The sequence below is a fragment of the Daphnia carinata genome, chromosome 5 (assembly GCF_022539665.2).
Source record: "Daphnia carinata strain CSIRO-1 chromosome 5, CSIRO_AGI_Dcar_HiC_V3, whole genome shotgun sequence".
In the NCBI taxonomy this organism is placed as follows: Eukaryota; Metazoa; Arthropoda; class Branchiopoda; order Diplostraca; family Daphniidae; genus Daphnia; species Daphnia carinata.
The window spans coordinates 6713510-6738436 of NC_081335.1; the positions used below are offsets into that span (position 1 = coordinate 6713510).

Here is a 24927-nt window from a genome sequence, read left to right on the forward strand (position 1 = left end):
ACTGATAATTCCGTCCTGCGCGTTGGCATTTTTGCACCTCTCGTTAGCGATACACATCTAAAACTAAATATTTTTTGCAAGAAGTCATCAAAATAAAAACTAAATAGAAGAAAAGAGGATTTTAATTTGTTTTAGTTTTGAAAACCATGCGAATGAGTTTCCCACCAAAAAAAAAACCTTGCGAATTCAGCGGCTCAAGTGGGAGTAAGGTTAACTGTTTTTGACGCGGAAAAACTAGCACCGTCTTCACTTTAAAAAATTCCCTTTCCTAATGTAATCAATATTAAGTTATAGCACTAAAAAGAGATAGAGTTCAATAAATATCCTATCGGTTACTGTAATTGCGGGGTCTAGAAAACACCTCCTTGTACAACAAAAAAATTTCCAAAAAATGACGTAGTGCCATTAGGCATCCCATAAGATACGCACTGTTCGGATATTTGATGACTAGCGTGCTAGTCAGAAAGTCCTATAGATAGAAAATTTTAAAAAATATTGCTGGATAGCGCATTATTTCATTAACATCAGGAAAAAATTATATTTCTTTTGTCGTCATTTTTACTAGCCCTTTTTTACGTTTGCGCAAGGACCCCTATCGCCATAAGACAACATGTTAAAAAGTCCCCAAAACCCTCGGTGTTCGGATAATAAGGGCGGGTACTGTATTATATAAAATAATTTATTTCATGGAGGCAGAAAAGAAAATTATTTTTACTTTTTTAAAGTTATATCATTTACAAACCATTTTTGTGAACGACATGATGTATAAAAGTAATCATCTATGTGAAGCCTTGAATACCGACCTCCCGTGTCGCAATCCAACACACACCGCTTACGCCCCATAACAACACAAATCGGCAGCATATAGCACAGCTTTTTTTCGCATACATCCTCCACATAGAATAACCGAAAGTATAAACAATTATAAGCAAGAGTAATAGTTTAATGACATAGGATAGAATTTGGATACGGATTGCAGTGGTTCAATCCCGATGTAAGGTGAAAATTTTTCTCCAGCGCTTTGAAGTTTATAATGACCTAAGCGCAGGGTTGGAAGCGATACTTTGAAAAAGTATCGTTATCACGATTATCGCGAAAGTAATTTACTTTCTAAACGCCATCTAGGAGTAAAAGTTATTACTAAGAACATTTTTCGATTGATGGCCTTAATCGAAAATTCAGACCCACACGGCACATCCCCTTCCTGGGAACCTCCTAAAAGGCTCTTAGCCTCCCCAGCGCATCAAACATACCGTTGAGATGTACTGAGGAGGGCCACAAGACGCTGGAAAGTTGTGGAGAAACATGCCAGTATTTTCAATTCAAGAAATTGTTGGTGATATGCTCAGGAGTGCTTTAGGAGGTCCCTCCATGAAAGTAAGACTCGTGAGTTTTAAAGTATCGCAAAAACATTTGGCTCAAGTAGAATTGTTAGATAATGTAAATTTTGGGGTTTACCATTTCAAATTAGAATTAAAAATTAGAAATTTAGAATTACGTAACGATAGTAGTATGAAATATTTATGAAATAAAGTAATGTGATAAAGTAGTAAAAAATTTATGAAATTCGAAAAGTTTGTTGTGACCACTATAAAGTGCAATATAAGTAATAAATATTTCTGATTTTGCTCTAATAGTATTTTGTGAAATGAACTCTATTAAATACAATATAGTTCATGTTCTCCTGTAATTTTAATTAAAATAGCATGGGAAAAAAAGGTTTTGTGAACCATTTAAGTAGTTAGTAAACACCACCGATGTTTTAAAAAGGAAAATGCATATAAACCGACGTTTTTTTTTTACGCAATATTCTGCCTACCGGATTGGAGGCTCATAGTTCCATTTGGAACAATTTTTGAAAAATACTCTTATCTCTAATTAGGAATAGGACTAATGCCTTGGTAAAATAGGGCTGACCTAAAATGTTTTAAGTCAGTCCTATTTCATCGCCAATTTCAATGGAAGATCAAGCTTTTGAATTAGAATCAGCTATTTCAAATAATATACTGTCCTTTAACATTCCTTTTTTATTTTATTTACATTAAAATGCTTGGTTCTATAATTGATTCTGTATTGGTTCTATTCTATATGCTAATACCTTGGGAGGTTATTAGTACTACCTGAGGATGATGCAAGAGGGACTGAGGAGCCTGTCAGGCAGCTACCAGGTAACCAAAAAGAAGCTTGTAAGAGGAATCGAGGACGGTTATGGGAAAGACTGGGGAGGATAGCAGGATGCTCTGAGGAGGTACCTAGGAGCCAGTTGTGCTGTGTGGGGATATCACAGTTTTATTGGGACTTCGTTTTATCGGCTTACCAACAATAAAATTACAGTAATATAAAATTTTTGCATTTATTTTATTTTATTTTTTCTTTTAAATTTTTTCTAAATTTGTATCGGAAAGACGATTCCTCATTGGGCGGAAAATGCTTCCTCTGACACTGAAAAGCCTTGCGACTTAGGTTGACGAAGGCAGTGGTGCGTTGTATTTAATAAGCATCGATTTTAATGAAGAGTATTTCGTCAATCTCGAAACACTACTTGATGGATGTCCAAAGAAAGACGACGCAACGACACGAAATAACCCGCAGCAGAAGACGCACTGTGAGGACTAGAGCATTCTAACTTTATACTAGAGCCCTCTGTTGACAGAAATTGTAGTAATATATTCAGCTTATAGATGGCGCATCTGTTAAATATATGGGGATCGCTAGCCTCAATTTATGCTTCCGATACCAGTATCAATACTTTTTGAAAAGAAATATTGCGGTGCCAGTACCGGTAGTATCGCGATACTTTTTTTTATGGCGATAGTCCAACCCTGCCTAAGCGGGAGAATTACAATGTGTTTATTCGATATTTTTCATCTTAGCCTGGGGCCTGGGGGTTGGGGGTTAAACAAAAAAAGGGTATACACTACTTTTTCCAGACATTTTTCATAACACCTAGGGCATTAGAAAAAGGTGTCTAGACTTAAATTACCCAACCCAACTTATAGGGGTTTTGCGCCAAAACAGCCCTACCCCTATTTAAAAAAGGTAAACAATTAATATATTTTACCCACAGATGGCATTTTGAAATTAAATCGATGTTCTCCTTTTTGTGCAGGATACTGTACATCCCGTCTGTATAAAAACATATTTTTTACAACGTTGCAACGCTATGTTGGTTAAACTACTTAATTAGTAAAATTCAATTATTTACATTAATAACAATTAGGATATATGTTCTAACATGCAATATATGCTATTACAAAAATTTCGTTTTCATATTAGCAACAGTTTCTTCATTTAGTGATTTATTATGAAGCTAATTTAGAAAATTACCAAAGTTTTATAAAATAAAAATTTGTTGCTACAGAAAGTTCTAAAATATCTTTGAAATGTAGAATGAAGTTTTTATATTGTAGTACAAATTTAATCGAAATACGTACGTTTGTTTCTTTATAAAAACGGGAGCTTCCTTTGACGTCCTGTTTCAATTGCCCAGAAGGATTGGCAATTGGACATCTTGAAGTACCTCCAGTTTTTTACCCGTAACAGATGTTCACCTGTACCGACCCCCCCCCCCCCCCAAAAAAAAAAAAAAAAAGAAAAAATATTATTTTATGTACAGTAGCTGAGATAACTGACTACAAATCAATATATTTTTTAGCCCAGATGGGAGATTTTTGTACTCATAGGGAATAAAAATTAGTTTTTTGTTCCAGCCACTTCCTCTCTCCTGTACATGTCACGACCAACGTCAAGCTTTTCCTAGTATAATGTTACCAACCGTCGTCCATTTTCTCGCTGGTATTTGAGATTTCATGTCTACCAGTTCTTTCCTAGCACTCTACCATATAGCATAAATCTGGTAGATACCTTATAAATTTTCTACTCGGCGAAAGCAGACAGTTTTGTCTATCATTCCTTATCTTTTCAGTGCTACAACACAGGGTAGGCGAAATGTTGGAAAAAGGTAAAAAGCAGAAACTGAGAGTGTGGTCCCACTGGTGACACTGAAGCATTCTTGATAAAGGCTCCATGAAAACGGAAGACGCTCAGTTTTTCGTTTGTGGTATCTAACCGTTTCACCCAGCTATCAATCTAAAGGATACTTACCGAGATTTGTAACGTTACCACAACGACAGCCAAAATTTATAGAGGCATAATGCCCCATTTTAACTATCCCATTGGCCAATCCATATGGTGGTGTTTCAAAATTTTTTAAAAGTAATTAATATTGTAGAAATTTAAAAAATCAATTGCAAGCATTCAAAGAGAAAAGAATGAAAAATATTAATGACATTTTTTTCATTTAAAATTTATTTGGGAAGCCCACAGTTGCAAAAAAAGTATGCAACACAATCTTAATAGGCCGCAAAACTTTCTTTTTTATTTAGTCACGCATCATTTTGTCTTTCGGGTAAACATTTCTTTTAAACGATTCGAAATTCTGACATGTGTCGTCACCAATTTTTATAAACGTTCAATTTTATTGTGTTCTCGAAAACGAAATTTGGTAATATGACACCGCGCCAACTATCCCATTTTCTCCTAAAAGAGTTAACGTTTGGGCTCAATTTAATTATTTTTTTACCCAGTAGGCTAAAAAAAATGTGTCCGTTGTTCACACTCACACAAATTTACATGTAGACCACTAAACTACTCCTTGGGCAGAAACGCACACTTAGCTCGGGACTTTCATTTGAATCTAATTTTCCATCGAGTGCGATTTTTTTTTACAGTTTTGTCCATTGCACAAATACCTTTCATAGTAAAATCAAAGATTATCATATTGTGTACTTATATTAGTTAATTAATATTCATTTATTAATTACTTCGTATATATTTATATTATTATATAATTGCTTCATATACAAAAACTAAATTTTTCCATCGGGGCTGTGGACGTCGTACAAGTATATCGGAAGGGTTGGCCATCCTTTACGTCGCAAGCTTTGCTGCACTTGGTGGATGGATTTCATTAATTTAATCCGATGTTTGGGTTCCAACAACATCCTGTAGAATTCACAATAAGTAGTTATTGTATTACGTTAAGTAACAGAAGGATAGGTCAGGTACTTAGGCAACTAAGGTGTCAATAATGTTCAAACACATCATTTTTTGGGACTCTATATCATGGGCTTCTGTCGCGATGCATTGATTTTTGAAGGAAGTGTGGAAGTATAGTTATAGGTCTATAAACTCATTATCGATATTTCATGTTACTTTATTCACTTAATAATGCGATTAAGAAAATTTCATTAAGTATTTTCAATAACGGAATTTTTAGCGTGGCAACTTTAAAAACCGAATGTTATTTTCCGTTTTTTTGTCAGATTATTTTTTCACGTGAAAAATAGTTTTTTCCTTTCTGCGATTTCTTTTCCAAAACGCAAAAGTTTTGCGTAGTGATTACAGCTAGGTCCCATTTTTACAATATTTTTGCATAGCCAGGGCTATTTATAACCGTGGTTGTCATCTATTTGAAAATTTTTAATTTTTTTTTCAACATTGATAGTAGATCCAATATTATAAACATATAGAAATGTAGCTAAATATTAAATCGTTTGGCTGTCGATGATAACAATGGAGATTCGAGTTGTCGTACATCGGGAATGAACCGCAAAGTCTGTACCTGAAGACAACAGTATACCGCTGAGCTAATAGCTCGTGAAAATACAATGCTATCGATATTTCATGGAGGAATATAAAATTTTGTTTTACCATTGATCAATCATCTCGCCTATTTAATTGGCTAAGGCATTATCTAGGACAATATTATCCAATAAATTTTACAATTTCGGTAACTCTAGAACGCGTGTCTCCCACGTTGCAGCCGGATGCACACTGCTTACGCCCCTAAAAACATTGAGTTTTATTATCATTGTATATTGCGTTAGGTGCACTGTGATTATAAAGACACTTTTCTGCTCAGCCTGGGCGTTGGGGGTCTAACAAAAAAAAGTACACGCTATTTATCCTAAACATTATTAATATCCCTTGCGACATTAGAAAACGTTGTCTAGACTTAAACTACCCAACCCAATTTAGGGGAGGTAGGCCACAATTGGAACGCTAGGCAATTGAAACAAAAATTATACCACTCGAAGTATGATAGGGATTTTGTTCAAAAAATTTTAGATAATAGGAATTAGGATTGCATATTTTTAGAAAAAATTTGAAGCTTTAGACTCTAAAAGTTTTCGAGTTATTCCCAAAATTTTTTTTTTTACTGTCCATTTGTAGTTTTTGCCTAGACAACTTCTTCTATTTAACCCTTTAAACGATAGACGAAATTATTAAAAAAGGTCTTAAATCATTCCTAATTCATTTTTCTATAAAATGATTACATTATTTTTTTCCTAGCTCGTTTTTATATCCTATAAACCTTAAAACTCCGTAAAGACCCACGCTAGGGGCAATTGGAACACCGTTTTCCAATTGCGATTTCCGTATGCGAGTCCCCCTTACTATAGTCTGGCAACGGTGTTATAGCCCTGTGCAGCGTATGAGCCGAAACTACCGAAATTCATTAAATAATCTTTAGTTACTACATAAAGTTATAAAATATCTCAAAAAATAAAGATTAAAATTGTTTGTATTACTGCAAAAATTTCACCAAAATACGTATCCCAGATGCTGAGATATCGTCATAATGGTTTCTTCATAAAAATGGGAGCTTCCTTATGGAAAAACCTACATTTCAATTGCCCAGACGCCGTGTTTCAATTGCCCAGAGGAATGGCAATTGGAACATCTTGAGTTACCTCAAGTTTTTTGCTCATAAGAGATGTTTACCTGTGCCAAACCCCCTCAAAAAAATTATTCTTATGTAGCTGAGATAATTGGCTACATATCTATATATTTTTTAGCTTAATTGGACGATTTTTGTAATCGTGGGGAAAAAAATGAGTTTTTTCTTCCAACCATGCCCTACCTCCCCTACGGTGGTTTAGCGCCAAACCCGATCTATACTTCAATTTAAAAAAGTAAACAATTAATATATTTTACCCATAGATGGTTTTTTAAGAATAAATCGGTGTTCTCTTTTTCTGTAAGATACTACACAGTATACAAAAAAAAGAACCACCCACGTAATAAAAATGCCCTTAATTGTCAAATATCACAATTGCATAGTATTTTAGGCGGAATTGACGCATATGGCAAAACTGGGAAAAGCCATTTTAGAAATTACTACGGACAGCAGATACCCATCAGTGGGCTCGTATCTTATATCACTGTGGGCTGGAACACCTCGCCGTTAGGTATTGGCAATGATTTCACAAAATACACAATTATTTTTCTACTGGTCTGCATGAGATGCACTAACGGATCGGAAGTCGCGTTTTTATAGTAACTAATTTGCTGAATAATGGCATGCGCGCCGCTTGTTCTGACCCTTATTTTGATTTTAGTTGCTGATTAACAGAGAGGGTTGGTTTACAAAAATTGGTCTTTACCATTAAAATGTTTAGCGAAATAAAAAATTAATTTTTATTTAAGGGGGTCCTGTGCTTTTGGTAGACCTAGGAGAAACTCAATAACAGAGGAGTGTGGGCACAATTTGGAACTCTAGGCAATTTAAAAAATAATTCTACCACTCGAACTATGGCAGAGATTTAGTTAAAAAAATTTAGATAACAGGAATTAGGGTTTTTTATTTTTAGAAAAAATTAGAGGCTTTAGATTGTAAAAGTTTTCAAGCTATCCCAAAAAAATTTTTTTAACGGTCCATTTCTAGTTTTTGCCCAGACAATTTTTTCATTTTAACCCCTTAAACGATGAAGACATTACGAAAAAAGGCCTTGAATCATTTCTTGCTTATTTTAATTATAATTTTTTTCCTAGCTTTTTTTACACCCTATAAACAATTAATTTCCGCGAAGACCCATGCTAGGGGCAAATGGAACATCTTGTTGCCAATCAATCAATCAATTGCCCCCTTTCCCAAGCGCGTCTTCTTTCCTGCAATCTGGTAACATTGTTCCAGCCATTGCAGATAAAGTGCCAATTACAGCCTTTAAAATTTTCTACTTTAATAAATATGCTATGCTAGTAGGGTTCTACATATCGTCTGCATTAAAAAAAAATCTTTTACTTTGTTGCCAACGTTACGTTTCTTATACTAATTAATTAGTAAAATTCAAGTAATTTCATTAATACCAATTAGGATATATGTTTTAACATGCAATTTATGCTATTATAAAAATTTAATCTTCATATTAGCAACCCTTTTCCTATTTTAGTGACTTATTATGAAGCTAATTTAGAAAATTACTAAAATTCATGAAATAATATTTAGTTGCTCCAGGAAGTTCTAAAATACTTTTTAAAAATTTAGAATAAAGTTTTTTAGATTTTCGTAAAAATTTCATCAAAATACGTATCCCAGATTCTGAGATATCGTCATTTTAGTTTCATTATAAAAACGGGAGCTTCCTTATGGGAAAACCCACTTTCCAATTGCCCAGACGCCCTGTTTCAAGTGCCCAGAAGGATTAGCAATTGAAATATCTTGAAGACCTACAGTTTTTTACACATTACAGATGTTCACGTGTGCTGAACACCCCCCCTCCCCCCGCCCTCAAAAAAAAAGTTATTTTTCTGTAGTTGAGATAACTGGTTACAAATCTATACATTGTTTAGCTTAGTTGGACGACTTTTGTACCCGTAGGGAACAAAAATAAGTTTTTTGTTCCAACTACCCTCCTCTCTCCTCTAATTTCTTTGATGAGATCAAATGGCTTTAGGGCGACGTTTAAAATCTTTTTTAAAAAATCGTTATTGTAAATTTTTCTGTTAAAGGAAATAAATTAAATAGGCGAACTTTTAAGTATTCTTTTTTGGGGTGGAGCAAGTCCATGTGAAACAAATGTCTGGTTACCATAGAAACGAGACTACCAATCCCTTAGTCTGTCTCTTGTACTCAGTAAAACAAGCATTTGTAATACTTAGTAAAATTTTCGGCTATGCCTCACGGCAACTTGTACCACCCTTTTGGGCGAATTTCTCATTTCCATTGCAATTTTTACTATACGCTATTTCCATATTTTACTAAATGCTTAAACTAGATCTAAAATCCTATGCAATTTTCCTGCTTGACGATAGGGCGTATTTCTATTTGAAAAGGGTGGTCGGATTTTTTGGAACGTACTGTGCAACTTAGAAAACCATGTTTCATTTCACTACCAAATGGTAGCAAAAAGACGGGACAAAGTAGCGAATAAAAATTGCGAATGTGGGTCAACGGGCAGTGACAGCGAGTAGGTTGACGGGCAGGGATAGCAATTGGGTCAATGGGCAGAGACAGAGACAGAGAACGAGTCAACGGCAGAACAAGCGAGCAGATCAACTGATAGCGACAGTGAGTAGATTTGAAGGGCACAGAAATAATTGAATCGATTGGCTAAAAAACAAGGAGGTGGACGAGTAGAGAAAGGAAACGGAATGGTGAGCAAAAGCCGCAAAGGAAATGACGGGTAGTGAGTGCTAGCAAGTGGGCCGTTGGGTGGGAATGGCAATTGGGTCTAAGGGCAAAAAAACGAGTGGGTCGACAGGTAGAGATGGTGAGACAATCGATGGATAATAACAGCCAGCAGTTCAATCATCAGGGAATGCAAGTGGTACGATAGGCAGAAAAGGAGAATGAAACATGGATTGTTACAACAATAATTAACCTGACTAGCTGAGACAGCGATCAGGCCGTTGGGCACAATAATGACGAAGGGATCAACGGGCACTTACACGAACATGTCACGAGGAAAACGGCGAGAGGCCTCCACGAGCAAAAACAGGGCATACCTTGGTTGGCAAAAGGACAGTGGGTCGGCAGGCAGAAACAGCGAGGGGTTTGATGGGCGAAAAGAGCAAATGAATAAACAGGCAAAAAAAAAAAATTGTGTGGTTCGGCAGATAGGCTCAACCCTTAGAAAAAAAACCGCCGTTATTAATTCGGTATCAACTTTCTCGTGGTTACCAAACGCGAAAAAATGGTTCCCGTACAACTTTTGAGAGAAAAAAACATTTTTCGTGTTTATTACTACTAATTGCTATTTTTTCAATAAACCCCAAAATTTTTGTAGGAACAAACCTAAACAAATGTGGAATAGGTCAAACTCAAATATCACTATCGCAACAAATACAATTTTCCAGGGTTGGCTAGTGTCAAAAGTAAAAATACACAAAATTTTCATAATTCAAAATTCATTCTTAATGAAAAATTTAGATTCGTCCAGTTGAAGGCTCATTCTTAATTTTCACAAGTTCGTCTACGAATTTATGGATTAGAGGAACCATCATGCTTAAAATTTGTCATAGTATATTCTTTTTCAGCAATTTATATGTCTAACATCCGTCATAATAAGTTAATTAAACTTTAAAAAATCAATGTAAATGCTGCTGTATATGATTTAGGAAAAGTTTAAAACAAAGCTTTAGCACGTTAAATTCAGAGTTACGAAATCTATCGGAAGTTCCTGAAAATGTTTCGATCACAACTCCAATCATATTTGTATATAAAAAAATTGATGATCGTAAATGTATCATATGAGGCATAGGAGTAGGCATTTAGCTTAGGACATTATTATTCTGAGGTTCGAATGGCGTGTAACCCAAGTCGTTTTTAGAAAAGTGGTTTTACCACTAAATTTTTGACTGAAGAACGAAAATTTCTTCAGGTCAAAACTACGAAAATTTTATTGTGCATATTAATACAACTTTTTCGGGGCTATAGTAGTATCTTTGACACTCATTGTTCTTTTACCTAGGATTATCTTCTACCTCTTGCTTATCGTCAATTTGCGCTCTCTTTATTGGCAAGGTTGATTAAGAATGATATCAGAAAAATCAGTTGACCAGCCTTTATTTAAGTTTGAACAACAAGGATAGATTTTTCGTTCTGTAGTTGACTCCTTCGAAAAATATTTAGAGAAACGTACATTTACAAGAATTTACAATTACACTAATTTACATTTCACTTATTTTGATCGACAAGAAACTATAATAGCCCTATAGTAGTATACTAGACCTCCACAACAGTTAACATTTTTTCCATTCTGCAATTAGTTCAGGTATTTAACCTGATCTTGTTTAATTTCAGATTTTATGACCAATAGAAGTCAAGAAATATACAAACAAATTACGAAAATTCATTTGTAAAATGGTAGACGCTGCGAAGTTTCAAAATGGTAAATGCTACAACGTAAATCACTTAACTTAACGACTGAATTAGGTGTGCAAACAATGTCTTAAAAATATTTATCCCTTCCTAAAAAATGTCAATTCGTATTATATTGTTCTTTATAAATACCTACTTGTTTTTTATATGCCGTTTATGGTCAGTTCGATTTCGATGAGACAAAGCACATTTCATTCTATCAGAATCGATAGGTTTGAAACCAATAATGTTCAGAAGTCGCCGAAGCTCGTTTTCTGCCGTTTTGCCTAACAGTCGTTCGTAAAACAATACAGTTCCTTGATCGATTTGCTCTATCCAGCGAATAGCATGATCAGCCCAGGCATAAGCCACGTAGTCTATGATTTCTTCCCATTCTGGTCCCTTAAAAGCATCAGGCGAAGCATTACCGGTCTTACCAGCAAGTTGCCAATTACGAAAAGAAAATATAACGTCCATTGGGTTTCTCAGCAATAGCACACCTCTTCTGTCATACTGCTGGTGCACAATTCCAGCATGACCCTGTGGAAATAATCATGATTAAATTGGGTGAATATTACCATCAATGGTATAAAAACAATTAATGGGATAAACACGCCGGTATAAATCTCTTTAAAAAGTGACGAAAAAAATGTACGGGCAATTTCGTCAAGCGCCTTTTCTTTGCATATTAAAAATAATTTGCGAACAATTTGTACAGAAAAAGAGGTGGTAGTTTACAGATCTTAATTATCTCTCCCAATATCCGTGCAGTTGGGTTCCGAGGGAAAAAAAGAAATGAAACAAAACATAACTCCTTCTGTTTCACTTTTTCGAAAATCCAAGACACCTTCATTATGCGACGGTTCTTTTTCATTAAAAACTCCTGTATTACACCAAATTTGTTTACTTCAATTTCATAACTTTCAAAGCCCTTGCAATTAGGGCTGAGGTTTATTTTATTATTCTGTTGACAGCAAACAGAATAAGGAAAAATTTACACAGGCTATGCCTACTGTATGTTTTGAAAAAATTCCTCTGAAATCTGCAAGTAAAGTATTTTGCACCCAAAGCTGATTTAGGGACCTTCACACTTAATTCTTACGTTCCCACTTAGACTAATAAAAATCTTAACCTAAAATAGATAAATACGACGAAATTAAGTATGATAAATTCGTTCGAGATAGCTAGCTTATAAGTAGCTATAGGTATTCTAGTTGGCGTAATAAGAATTTCTTTTTAGTTAAAACCACGTTTAGAAATATACCAAACATTGTATTTTTTTGACCATTTCTAACCTAAACATCCACATAGATACTTCATTTAAACTTTATTAGATCAAACGAGGAACTCCAATGTTCACCAAGTTAATCATTGCACAAAAAATTAAATGTCAAAATTTCTTTTAAAAAACTTCCGGAAATATTTTCATTGGATACCATGTATCGTCAATGTGGCAACAATGGAAGAATGATATCCTGCTTTCAGGGTGGAAAGGTGGTATGATAAAATGCTACGAATGTAAAAACTTCGGCCTACAACTAATTAAAGGTAAGAAGCATACAAACATACATAAGTGAAAGGGGAAATTTAAAATTAATGAGGGGATCGGGCAATGGAAGCGTCGAGCATTTGAGCATTTGAAACAAAATATCTAGCTGTAAATCTACAGTATAAAACGCAGAGCTTTGACAAAGTTTGGAGCAACAGAAATTCAAACTGTGAGTTTCAGAAAAATTCAAATCAGGGGCTATCATTTTTAAATTATTTTCAAAAAATGAAATGTTGACGCCACGTCTTTTTCCCGTTTTATTTTTTCACTTTTACCAACTAACTGCTAGAATAAATTACTGTGAATATTACTAAATGTATCTACGTTCATATTATTACACGTTCATTACAATATATTTTTTTTTTAGTTTTATTTATTTATAGAAGAGGATTCATTTAGGGGATACCCTCCTATTTGGCACAATTGAAACATACTTGTTTTAATCACCGTTTCTGCGAACGCGCTCAAAATCGCGCTTCATTCTCACCACCTTGCTGACTGCGTTGGGGAGCACGCTTATTGGGAGAGCCACGTTTCATTTACCCCCGACGATGTGTTTCAGTTGCCTCGAAATTTTTGCGTTTTCAAAATTTTAGGTGTTTTTAATTTTATAGAGTTTGTAGGCACTAATCTTTTTCTAACTTCGCATTAAAAAAATACTGTTATGAAGTTAAAATACTTTGCCGCTCAACTATATATTATTTGGTGGAATTTAATCAATATTTTACTTGGGGGGATCAAAAATACTCTAAGTGCTTCCCCAATATTCTTTCCGCTAGTAAAACTTTATTTAATTAATACTATTAAATGTTATGTTACAATTGTGGCTGCAAGTTTATTTACGTGTAGTTAAAAAATTTATCAGCGATAAATCTCTGGCAGAGATTGAAATACCTAAGTTGTTCGATGTTTTTATTTCTTACCCCCAACCACTCCGCAATGTTTACTAAACTTTTTGTCTTAACATTAATTAAAAATTTACCACGATGTGGCATACAGTTGCGTATTTTTTGTTATCATCAGTTGTAATGATGTTTGTTTGTCTGTCACACTGTGCTTTTGCTGTGATTGGACTACCTGAAAAATGGTTTAGACCGCCGCCGGCTGCAGTGATTCGGCGGGATGGGGATTTGAAAAACTAGAATGTGGCTGGAAATGTGGATTTAAGCTACTTTTCAGTTCTTTCCAGTATTGCGTATAACGGGTGGGCAACAGCACGTAAGCCTACGGGAACGGATAGTGGGTGCGTTAAATAGGAAATAAAGATTGGCGTGACGGGCAAAACTGTGGGATGTAAGACGGGCAGAGGTAAAGCCTGGGTGGACTGGCAACTAAAAGGAGCATTTTTGGCGCACAGTAAATGGGACGATGGGTATAGACTGTACAAGGTAAGACGGGTAGAGGCAAAGAGTAGATGGACGGGCAAATAAACGGTCATTTTGACGGGCTGAAATTGTGACAGAAGACGGGCAAATGCAAACAAAAGGTCGATGCGCCATACAGTATGCGTTTTAGCGGGTCGACGGTTAGAAAGTGGGCCGGCGGGCAGACAGGGGGTCGTCGGGCAACAACGGCGGGTTTCTTGGCAGACATAGTAGGTTGACGGGCAGAAGGAAAAAGTGAGTGGACGGACAACTATAGCGGGGGTTTTAACGGGCAGAGACTGTGACGAAAGGGAGGGCAAATGCAAAAAAAGGTACATGTGCCCCTACAGCAGGCATTTTTGCGGGCAGCGAGGGGGTCGACGTGCAAAGAGTGGTTTCATGGGCAAAGGTTGGCTTGACGGGCAGAGACGGGGTCGACGGGCAACTTCAGCTGTTTTATTGACAGGCAGTGAAAGTGAGGGGATGGAAGGGCAGAAACAGTGAGTGAGTTGGCGGGCAAGAAAGGGGAACTCTTGATTGTGAAAAAAATTAAAAGTAGACGGGCGAAAAAATGGAGTGGAACGATTTTTTTAGAAATAGCGTAAGGATACGCTAGCGCCACCTTTACCCCGGCCCTGGACGGACCCAACGTTACTAGTCACAAAACTATAACTTTAAAAAAATTTTAAACTTACAGATCCTATTGCTTAAAAGATTTCTTAGAATTCGTAAAAAAATAATTAGGTTCACTTATGTGTTTTTGTAGGGTAAATTAATTTTTTACGATGATTTCCTTCCAGCTCTCACACCTCCTTGGAAAATACACAGTAAATTATGTCAAAGAACGAACTTAAAATTCCGAATCTTTCTATATTTTTGCACAACTTTAGAGCGTGCAGAATAGATGTGACAGAGCTTTTTGCAGGGTCTTAAGCATTAGAGCCAGGCTTTGGCTCAGTATAACGATGCTAGGGCATAAACATAGGTATGCCCGGTCTCAGCAGTTGTCTATGGTTAAGCAAAAGCAGTCCCATTCTTTTTAATACACGCTGTAAAAAATTACTACCTATTTTAGGTAAGATTAAATTTCATTTTAGGAAAAAAACCTATATTTGGTAACATTTGCTTAGTTTGGGGTACAGTATCCTGTAAAAAAAGGGAACATTGATTTATTCTGAAAAAGCCATTCGGCGGGCAAAATAAATAAATAATTTATTTAAAAAAATAGAGATAGGGCAGGTTTGGCGCTAAACCACCATAAGTTGGTTTAGGTAGTTCAAGCGTAGATACATATTTCTAATGCCCCAGGGGATATGAAAAATGTTTGGGAAAAATAGCGTGGAGGAGGTAGGCTGCAATTGGAACGCTAGGCAATTAAAACAAAAGTTATACCACTCGAAGTATGATAGGGATTTTGTTCAAAAAATTTGAGATAATAGGAATTAGTATTGTTAATTTTTAGAAAAAATTAGAAGCTTTAGACTCAAAAAGTTTTCGAGTTATCCCAAAAAAATGTTTTTTTACGGCCCATTTCTAGTTTTTGCGTAGACAACTTTTTCATTTTAACCCCTTAAACGATAGACGAAATTATAAAAAAAGGTCTTAAATCATTCCTAATTCATTTATCTATAAACTGATTACATGATTTATTTCCTAGCTCGTTTCTATATCCTATAAACATTAAAACTCCGTAAAGACCCATGCTAGGGGCAATTGGAACACCGTTTTCCAATGCGATTTCTGTATGCGAGACCCCTTACTGTAGTCTGGTAACGGTGTTATAGCCCTATGCAGCGTATTAGCCGAAACTACCGAAATTCATTAAATAATCTTTAGTTACTACATAAAGTTATAAAATATCTCAAAAAATAAAGATTAAAATTGTTTGTATTACTGTAAAAATTTCACCAAAATACGTATCCCAGATGCTGAGATATCGTCATTTTGGTTTCTTCATAAAAATGGGAGCTTCCTTATGGGAAAATCCACGTTAAAATTGCCCAGACGCCCTGTTTCAATTGCCCAGAAGGATTGGCAATTGAAACATCTTGGGGTACCTCCAGTTTTTTACCCATTACAGATGTTCAACTGAGCCGAACCACACCAAAAAAAATTATTTTTATGTAGCTAAGATAATTGGCTACAAATCTATATACATTTTAGCTTAGTTAGACGATTTTTGTCATCGTGGGGAACAAAAAAGAGTTTTTTGTTCCAACCACGCCCTATACTGCATTTTTGTTAGACCTCCCCCCCTTCGCAGGATAAGAGGGAACATGTCTGTAATAATTTTTTAGCATACCTAAAAAGCATAAAGTAAAAAAACTCAAAGCCCTCGAAATATGCTACTGCAGTAAGCTAGGTAGACTTTCCTATTACGTGAGGGCCTCTAATGGAAGCTTTGTAAGCAAAATTTAAAACCAGCCAAGATCATTATCACCCACTGATTTTCGTACACAATAACCAAAAAAAAATCATCAACCAATCGATTTTCGATGGATTTTTACGAACAGTTAACCAAAGATTCCTTTACGAATATAGCAAACTCCGATCAATATTAGTTGCCCCTTAACCGACGAAAGCCGTCACCCAAAAGTAAAGTAAACTTTGCTTTTTTGAACTTTGAAAAGTCATTCATTATAAAAATAAAATTTACTTTACTTATTGTAATATTGTTTTATAGTGTTTTCAACATTAATGTTTGACAAGAATTCCCATTTGAAACACAAGGGGTATACATACCCCGCTACCACTACTACCAGTTTACTCCGTTAGTGGGGCTAGTTGAAACATTTTTTAATTTTTGGAACGTTTATTTTTATGTTAATTCCTGAACACAGATGAAATAGAAAATATTTTTAGAAAGCTAATTATATTTCCTTTCTTTTCATCTTACCGGGTGTCAAAATTTGATAAATTAAAGAAATTTGAGACAAAAAGGAAACGTGGCCAACTAGACCCACCCTCTCTTAACATAAATTTCTTAAAATTCTTAATTTCTTTTCAATGGTTTCAGGTAACCATTATCTAAAATTAAATTGGATAATTCATAACTATTTAATTGAAAGAATCAAATTTGGGTGGTTTTGACTACATATTTTTGACGCACTTTTTTTTTTACACTGTAGGTAACATTTGGAAAGGCGTAAAGGAATTTTACCTCTACATCGAAAGACATTTTGTTTATATTTTTCTAGACGCAATATTGCGGAGCGAATAGCTTTAGAAAAATATCTTGGTAAAAATGAACTATTGTCTACGCTTTCCACGCCTCTTTCCTAGAAAGAAGTTATGTTATGGAGGGAAACGTAACTGAACAAAAAAATACAACCAAGCGATGGAGTAACTCGAAGTAGGCATCCAGTCCTTGTTTTCCGACTTGCACAGTTGCTTCGTGATCCTTATCGAGAATGGTACAACCACAGAGTGGGTCATCTGTGTTATCCGTCACATTCCCTTAGTAACAAAGTTGTAAAATTTCTTGGCTTTTAATCATCGGACAATTAATTATCAATATTAATGCCAATTTAAACCAACCATCTCGATTAAGTGTTGGAGAGGGGTCTGAATAATAGACAGAACCGGTGTAAAATCCAGTAATGCCCTCAATCATCTGTCGAGTCCATGTTACTCCACTGCCAGGAAAGGACGTTAAGGGCCATTTTATTAGGCTGTCCTTCTCCGCCAACTACAGTTATCATAGAATCAGTTAATCAACATTTAGGTTTTTTAACGCTATTATACTATATCAAAGTAACGGCTTCGCAACCAAAAATAAGAATTAGCAAGCGAAAGTGTTGGGTCGTTTTTGCTACACAATTTTAAAATAAAGGTTTCTTGCAAAGCAGAAACTACATACTTAATTTAGGGTCGTCAATTGGGAAAAAATACTGAAAAAAGGAAGTAGGTTGTAGGTAACTTATTCTTCTACGATTTTGTTTATTTGCATACGTCCTAATATCCGAATAAATACGCAAATTTAACTTGATGACATCAACGTGTATGACCATGATTATTTTTTGCATAATTTTATTTCGTAAAATCATATATTTTTAATGTATCAAAAGTTTTCCAGAAAATATTACATAACCTCCGAATCTTGCTCCTAATTAATAAAAGTTTATTTTTGTTGCATTGTTGTAATTTTTTTCGTATCGTGCCATTTTCTTTTGAGCTCAGTGACAGTAAAGAACTCTAAAATAGAATGCAATTTCTTTGAAATTCTATTCTTACTCTATTCCTATCAGTACACTGTTAAAACGGTTACCAATCTTTGGGGTGTTTGACCCCGGAAATTTTGTAACCCATCAAATTAGTGGTGAGGGCTACGAAAATTTTGAAATAGATGTATTTATGATTTGTGATACAAATACTAATGCAGTACTAGATTTTAGGGGTTTACGCATCGGAATGGGCTCCGATAAAATAACCGGAAAAAATCTGTGGTTTTGAAAGGTTGCAAGAACGATGTTTGTAGCGCAATGTGTAAAACAATTTGTTTTTGTTGTGTCGTCTCTAACAATTATCCGAAATTATAAATTTAAATCATATTATAAACTTACCGATACTTGTTACGATAATAGGTAAACTTTTATGCAAAATTATGACACTTATAACTCCTAATGTTTGTTGCACTAAAATTTTTTTGTATTCCCGAAAAATGAGATTGCCAACACGCTCCCCTTTTGCTTAATTCATTTCGCATTTGTTTCATAATTAATGTGTCGTGGTAACTAAATCCTACTGCTTCAAGTGGCAGTATTCCTACGCAATTCTAACACCATAGAATAAACACCATAATCTTTTTAATTAGTCGTTTGAGGTAACTAAAAAGAAGGGAAAACGTCTAATAAATCACATCGGTATGAACATTTTTTTTTTGGGAATGCCTTCAAAAGGTAAAGAATAAAACTAAGAGTATCAAGTATATACATATAATTACAATACAGTAAAAATAAACATGATGGATAATTATTTTTTTCTAACCTGAACAGAAAAACGTTCACATTGCAGGTCTCCTTTCCAAGGATAAGTTGGTTGTCGATTAAATCTCGGCATCTCGGACATTTTTCCGTTCTTCAGTTTTTTTATTTGCATCCGTTGGACAAGAGAAATGGAAGACAATTCGTTTGAAAAAGTTTTACACGATAAAAAAATACCAGTTATCACCAAACACAGGAAAATTAAATTCTTCGCCACAGTAGTCCTGCATTGCTCCATTATGTGAAAAAACAATATTTTTTTAGCAAACCCTAAGATGTGCGTTAACTAGAGAAAGACTCAGACGAACACAGTCAGTAGAAAACTAACTAAGAAGAATGAAGCAGAGTCAAACCATCTGTCTTCTTCAAGGCACTATACCGTACATAAAAAGGCTGAAGGGAGAGGGGGTGGGGGAGCAACTGAAACACTAAACGTCCCGTGAAGCTTCCACAAGCCTTGAATTAGCTTGGATTGCTATCGTTCCAAATTCCTCCAAGCTAATAATTCCAAGCTTATTTTTTTACAAACTCATCTTGGATTACTAAGCTGAGTTACGCCCAAGCGGCATTGGCTACTCTCTAAGAAAATATGTCTTTAAAATGTAAAACATTATCTACTTTTATCTAGACATTTTTGTAAACTTATTAGCTCCGAGACATTGTGCGTCTAAAAAAACTATAGATATAAAATCTCATGATGTACTGGGTAAATTCCCTTACGTCATATCCCTTGTTACCTAGGCAACTATCCGCCCCCTATTTAATTTTCTAGCCATTATGAAAGGTAAAAACAAAGCGGCTTTTTGAATTTGGTTTTAGTCGTAATAAGCTAGGAATTTTATAAATGCAACACTAAAAGTAAATTCCATAGTGCTTAATAGTTTTAAAATTAAACAGGTTTATTTTGCATACTTCAAACTGTTTACCGTAACCAAATGTCAAATTGGAGTAAAATAGTAATTGATGTTACAGGAAAAATTCAGTAAATAGGGACGGAGGGATAAGGGGTTTAAAAAGGAAAAAAATCGATCAAATAAGGTATCAACCTCTACATGCCGTAGCTTCATGCCATCCGCAAATACATAGTAAAAACGTGGGTATATGAGCTACACGTAAAGAAATCAACAGCCACGACTGTATATTAAATATCTAAACTAAATACCTTTAAATTGTAGAAATGTCGTGCAAATGAAACTTCCTCACGGCGATCGCAACTACTGTTAAGACAGTTATAATTTTTATCAGTTAACTACGCCCAAAAATATTTAGTACACAGAATTTTCATATTTGCCCAGATTTGTGAGACTGTGAATAACATCTGTCCTTTCAATGTAGTGTAAAAGAGCGGATTCGGACATACATTGCAACAACCTTTGCTGATGAACTGCCAGTGCTGCTGTCACTGGTATCATTAAGTAGACCTTCTTCATCTATCATGCACTAGATGTGTAATTAAAGAAGATTAGTTGTGAATGTTTGTATATGAAAATATAATTACCTAAATGTTTTGATGAGCATATCACATTAACCTCTGGCAACGAACTGCCTACTGTGTTTTTGTCTCTTTGTACTCTTGGTAGACCTCCATTTCACTCATGTAATAAATATTAATATAATAAATATTAGTTTGGAAATGCATAAAGTTAATCACCACCATGGCTTGAACTGGTTGTTTCATTCATCGATGAGGCTGGAACATTAAAGAAACAATCAAAGCTTGGCCAAAAATATAATTGTTTTTACCTGAACACGGTGGTACATTGGTGTCAAATAATTTTTGGGTTTAAATGCACACTTTATGAGCACCCGATATTTCACTGAAGTACTCACTGAGCAGAACCGTGTACTATTTTTGGGTACAAAAAGCGCTAACGAAAATTAATAGTGAAATCAAGGGTGTGACGGATGCGGCATATACCGAACAATAAGAAGCTTCTTCTCACTTCTCTATCCCTGACCCAGACGGGGATTAATAGAAACATACGCACCCGATTCTAGACTAGTCTCTTCAATGTTCAAATACAGAATCGTTAAAGTTTACTGGCCCTCAAAAAATTTTATTTGTGAGCATCGATGAAACCCGAAGTGATCCTAGTCCCCTTAATGAGTGTCATCAAATTTTGATGGATCAACTAGGAAATTTTTCTTATCGTGCGCGTGAATTCCACTTGACCGCAGTTATTCATTTAACGGTTAACTCGGAAAAGTATTCTTAACTGTAGTAATCGTTGTAATTAATTCTGTTACAAAACGCTTAAAATCAGTTTTAAAAGTGCAGACTTAGTCGCACATTTTAACTTGAACGTGATTCTGTGTTCCTAAGCGTATCCGCCTAAATTTGTTGCATCCGTCATATTCGACGAATGTCCCTAGAAAAAATCAATCGTTAAACTCTATCGCGTGACAGTAAAATTAAGACGTTAACAGTGGAGTGGTAGTCAAAATTGACCTCGTAGTTTGCGCGTGAATCACTTTTCCCAACGTATCCGTCCGCCATAGATTTGAAATATTGGATCATCCCAAGGCAGACCACTTACAATGTTCTTGCCCGTGGCATATCTGAGGATATTTGGGTTAACAAAATGCGAGAAATAAGTGATGCCATATTTCAGATCTATGCCTTGTGTTAAAAACCCGTGAACAAATTTTTAATTAAAATTCAGAAAAATCAAGAGAACTTTTTTACATTTCTAATGAAGAAATTCAGATTTTTCTACGGGCATAATTTATAAGCGAAAAATGTTCTGGCGTGAGACACCGTGGGGCCTACATTCCACGGGTTAAAACCCCAAAATTCGAAGTGGATAATCCAATTCTTCTGGTGGGTGCTGTATCTGTAACATCCGTCAGTCCAGACGAGTACATTCAACTCAAGACAATCGTTTACACTTTCCACGTCACATTGCTATCAATTTTCAGTCATTTAAAGTGAAGGCATAGTAAAATAGAATCTTGGTTCGTGCGTGAATACCGCGTGTTTCGGCGTATCCACTATTATCTGCCCCATCCGCCAGTTCACACCGCCGTACAGTCGGTGGTCAACTGGGTCGAAACAACTCTTTCGTGAAACCATTCGAATCGGGATCGCTAACAAAACGGTACCGCTTGAGTGCACTTTGTTGTGTGGCAAAGCAACGCAGTGACTACAGTACTTGAAGATGACCTCGGTCAGTATAGCATGGATTTCGATTCTGATGACACTGTCTTCGTCACCGAAAGGACATTGTCCTTTCAGGTGAAAACTTCGTTCAAGATGCAGAATCCGAAGACGGCGGCGTCAACATTCAACAAACCATATTTTCTTGTAGAAATTCGAAGTACCGAATAAGATGTTGTACCAGCATTCTGAAAAACAAACCGTACATCGATGGAGCAAGGCGCGTGCGTTACCTCTATTCAATTCCACCGCGAACAAATAATGGACTTTTTCGAAGCGTACCTCAAAGCACACAAAGATTTCTTACTGCCTCGAATTACCTGCTCTCGAAGAACGATGACAACAGCACCTACATAGAGAAAACAGAAAAAGAATGCACATCAGTCGTCCAGAACATCGACCGATTCATCGTCGCAAGATTTTGACGCCATCAAGCCTAAGCTAATGCAAGGCAACTAGAATCACCGCGTGGTAGCATAATCAATGAACCGATGAGAACACAACAAGCGACGCCATTCAACTGTCAGTCGAACTAGAAAAACCTCCAGAAGGCATCAATAGAGCAAGTAGTGCTTCTTCTAGAACAGTGAAATGCTCTGGCCCACGCCTGAATCTGCAGATGCGGCTGTAGAAAAAGAGCTCGTAAGCTCGAAGAGGCGTTGCTCCGTGAGCAACAGAGGCACAACAATACCGCTTGGCAGCTATAAGAATCTAATATGAAATTGCAAAACCTAAGCCACGAATTAGAAGAAGATGGTCGCCTCCTTGACAATGCCAACATCATGCAACATCCTCAGCTAGAGCGTGAACAGAAAACCCTACACGGGGAACATGAAGCTATAATGGGCGCAATGAATGACCTGAAAAAGGATAGAAGAGCGCAATCTGACGCCAAAGAGAAAGCCGAGTGGAAGATTAGCTCAATGCCGTGGCAAAATGGACAAAACTACTGCACCTTGGTAATCCGTCCAATGCAGCCGCAAGTAACCAGTTAATTCATTGGCAACGTGTGGGGACAACCGGATGACCATACAAACAATAGCCTAGACGCTACGCCATGTAAACCTAAGGATCCATCAAGGACTTACACGAGCCTGTCGCTAAGTCCCTTGGCAGACAATGGCGTTGGCAACACCCGTACAACCATATTCCGTAAACCAGAAATGGGCTGTAAGCCTCAAAAAATCGAAATAGATTTAGATTTAGATTGCAGGAAGGAATGGGATGCAAGAGGTCCGGGAGAGGTCCTTGCTTTGAATGATTTCCCCCAAAGCATGTGATCAGACATCATGTATCGTAGGTTACCGAAACATTTGAGTAATAATATTTCACAATTAAAGTGGCACAAAGGTACTGTATGATATAAGGTCCACGAATCTGACGTCTTCAGATCTAGACTGAGATCCAAAAATATTCCAATACATGGAATAAGTCTTCATTAATTTTGATCCCTTCTTTTGTATCCGAAGTCATTCTTTTGCCTGCACCCCACACCGCAGTGTTCTGTCGAATAAAACTTTCGAATAAAATTTCGAATAGAATAACGCAAAAAATCGAATATTTTATTCGTTATTCGTCGAATAAAAATGTCCTTATTCGTATTCGTTATTCTTATTCGTTGTAAATTCGTATTTTATCATTTCGAATACAATTTCGAATAAGTAATTTTCTTGTAGGACAGGCAGTCTTGTTTTGATTGCTGTCCTGTTTTTTTTCTGAAGGTAGGCTAAATGCCATTTTTATTCCATATTTGATTCGAAAATTTATTCGTTATTCGTTATTCGAAAATTATTCGTATTCGCGAATAAAACGTCCATTTTATTCGTTATTCGTTATTCGTATTCGTTTACTTGGCTTATTCGTATTCGTTTACAAACGAATCAAGTTTTTTCTTATTCGACAGAACACTGCCACACCGTTCCCCAATACAAAGAATTGGGAGTTTTCCACAACTATAGTGAGGAAAACATTTAGGGGAGAGAGATGTGTGTTTGGACAATTTTTGTTTTTGGGCCAAAACTCCCACAAAAATTAATCGATTTTTTTATTGTGTCTATTTTTCCTGCTCTTTCTTTTACCTTCACGTTTTTTCTTATTTTTGAAAAAATTTGATGCATTGTACAGATTTTTTAAGTTTTCACAATTTGATGAGGATCCTGGGCGTTAGGTAAATTGAACACCAGTGTAGGTGAGGTGGCACAGTCTCAGTTTATAATTGTAACATACAGTTACAAATGCTTTAATAAATTAGAAAGATTTTACTATAAAACTCTTTAAAAACAACACTTCGTTGGCTTTACCGCTTTATTTGAGCTTCACGATCAACCCGATCCCCTGCTGCCCCATTTCAAGCAGATCAACTGCCCCAACCAACTCCAAACAACGGCATTTGGTAAAAATTCCATTTCGTCCCAAATAAAATGGTCTTAAAATAATTTTTTTGCTAATGAAAAAGAAATGCCCACACGGCACGACTGTCTCCTAAGTACCTCCGCAGAACATCCTACTGACCTCCCCAGTCTTCCCCATAACCGCCCTCTATTCCTCTTAGAACCTTCTTTTTGGTTACCTGGCAGCTGCCTGACAGGCTCTTCAGTCCCTCTTGCATCATCATCAGGTAGTACCAATAACCTCCCATGGTATTAGCATATAGAATAGAACTAATGCAGAACCAATTATAGAACCAAGCATTTAAATGTAATTAAAATAAAAAATCAATATTAAAGGACAAT

At 35.9% G+C, this 24927-nt stretch overlaps 1 protein-coding gene across 1 annotated transcript; it reads right to left on the reverse strand.

Moving 5' to 3' along the window:
* Positions 1-4868: 4868 nt before the first annotated feature.
* Positions 4869-19379, reverse strand: LOC130703010 (sialate:O-sulfotransferase 1-like). The gene is made up of 5 exons (XM_057524631.1): positions 19043-19379; positions 17594-17744; positions 17388-17512; positions 11301-11683; positions 4869-5004 (listed from the first exon to the last, which is right to left on the reverse strand). Exons 1-5 carry the CDS (start codon positions 19274-19276, stop codon positions 4869-4871), a joined length of 1029 nt encoding a protein of 342 aa, XP_057380614.1. The 5' UTR covers positions 19277-19379.
* Positions 19380-24927: the final 5548 nt, after the last annotated feature.

What these genes read in the sequence shown, in the direction of transcription:
- LOC130703010 (XM_057524631.1), bottom strand. Translation starts at nt 19,276, where the DNA reads ATGGAGCAATGCAGGACTACTGTGGCGAAGAATTTAATTTTCCTGTGT. An exon ending in GTGAACGTTTTTCTGTTCAG is followed by an intron (nt 17,745 to 19,042) that starts GTTAGAAAAAAA and finishes TGATAACTGTAG; the next exon opens with TTGGCGGAGAAGGACAGCCT. An exon ending in AAACGGCATATAAAAAACAA is followed by an intron (nt 5,005 to 11,300) that starts GTAGGTATTTAT and finishes TGAATTCTACAG; the next exon opens with GATGTTGTTGGAACCCAAAC.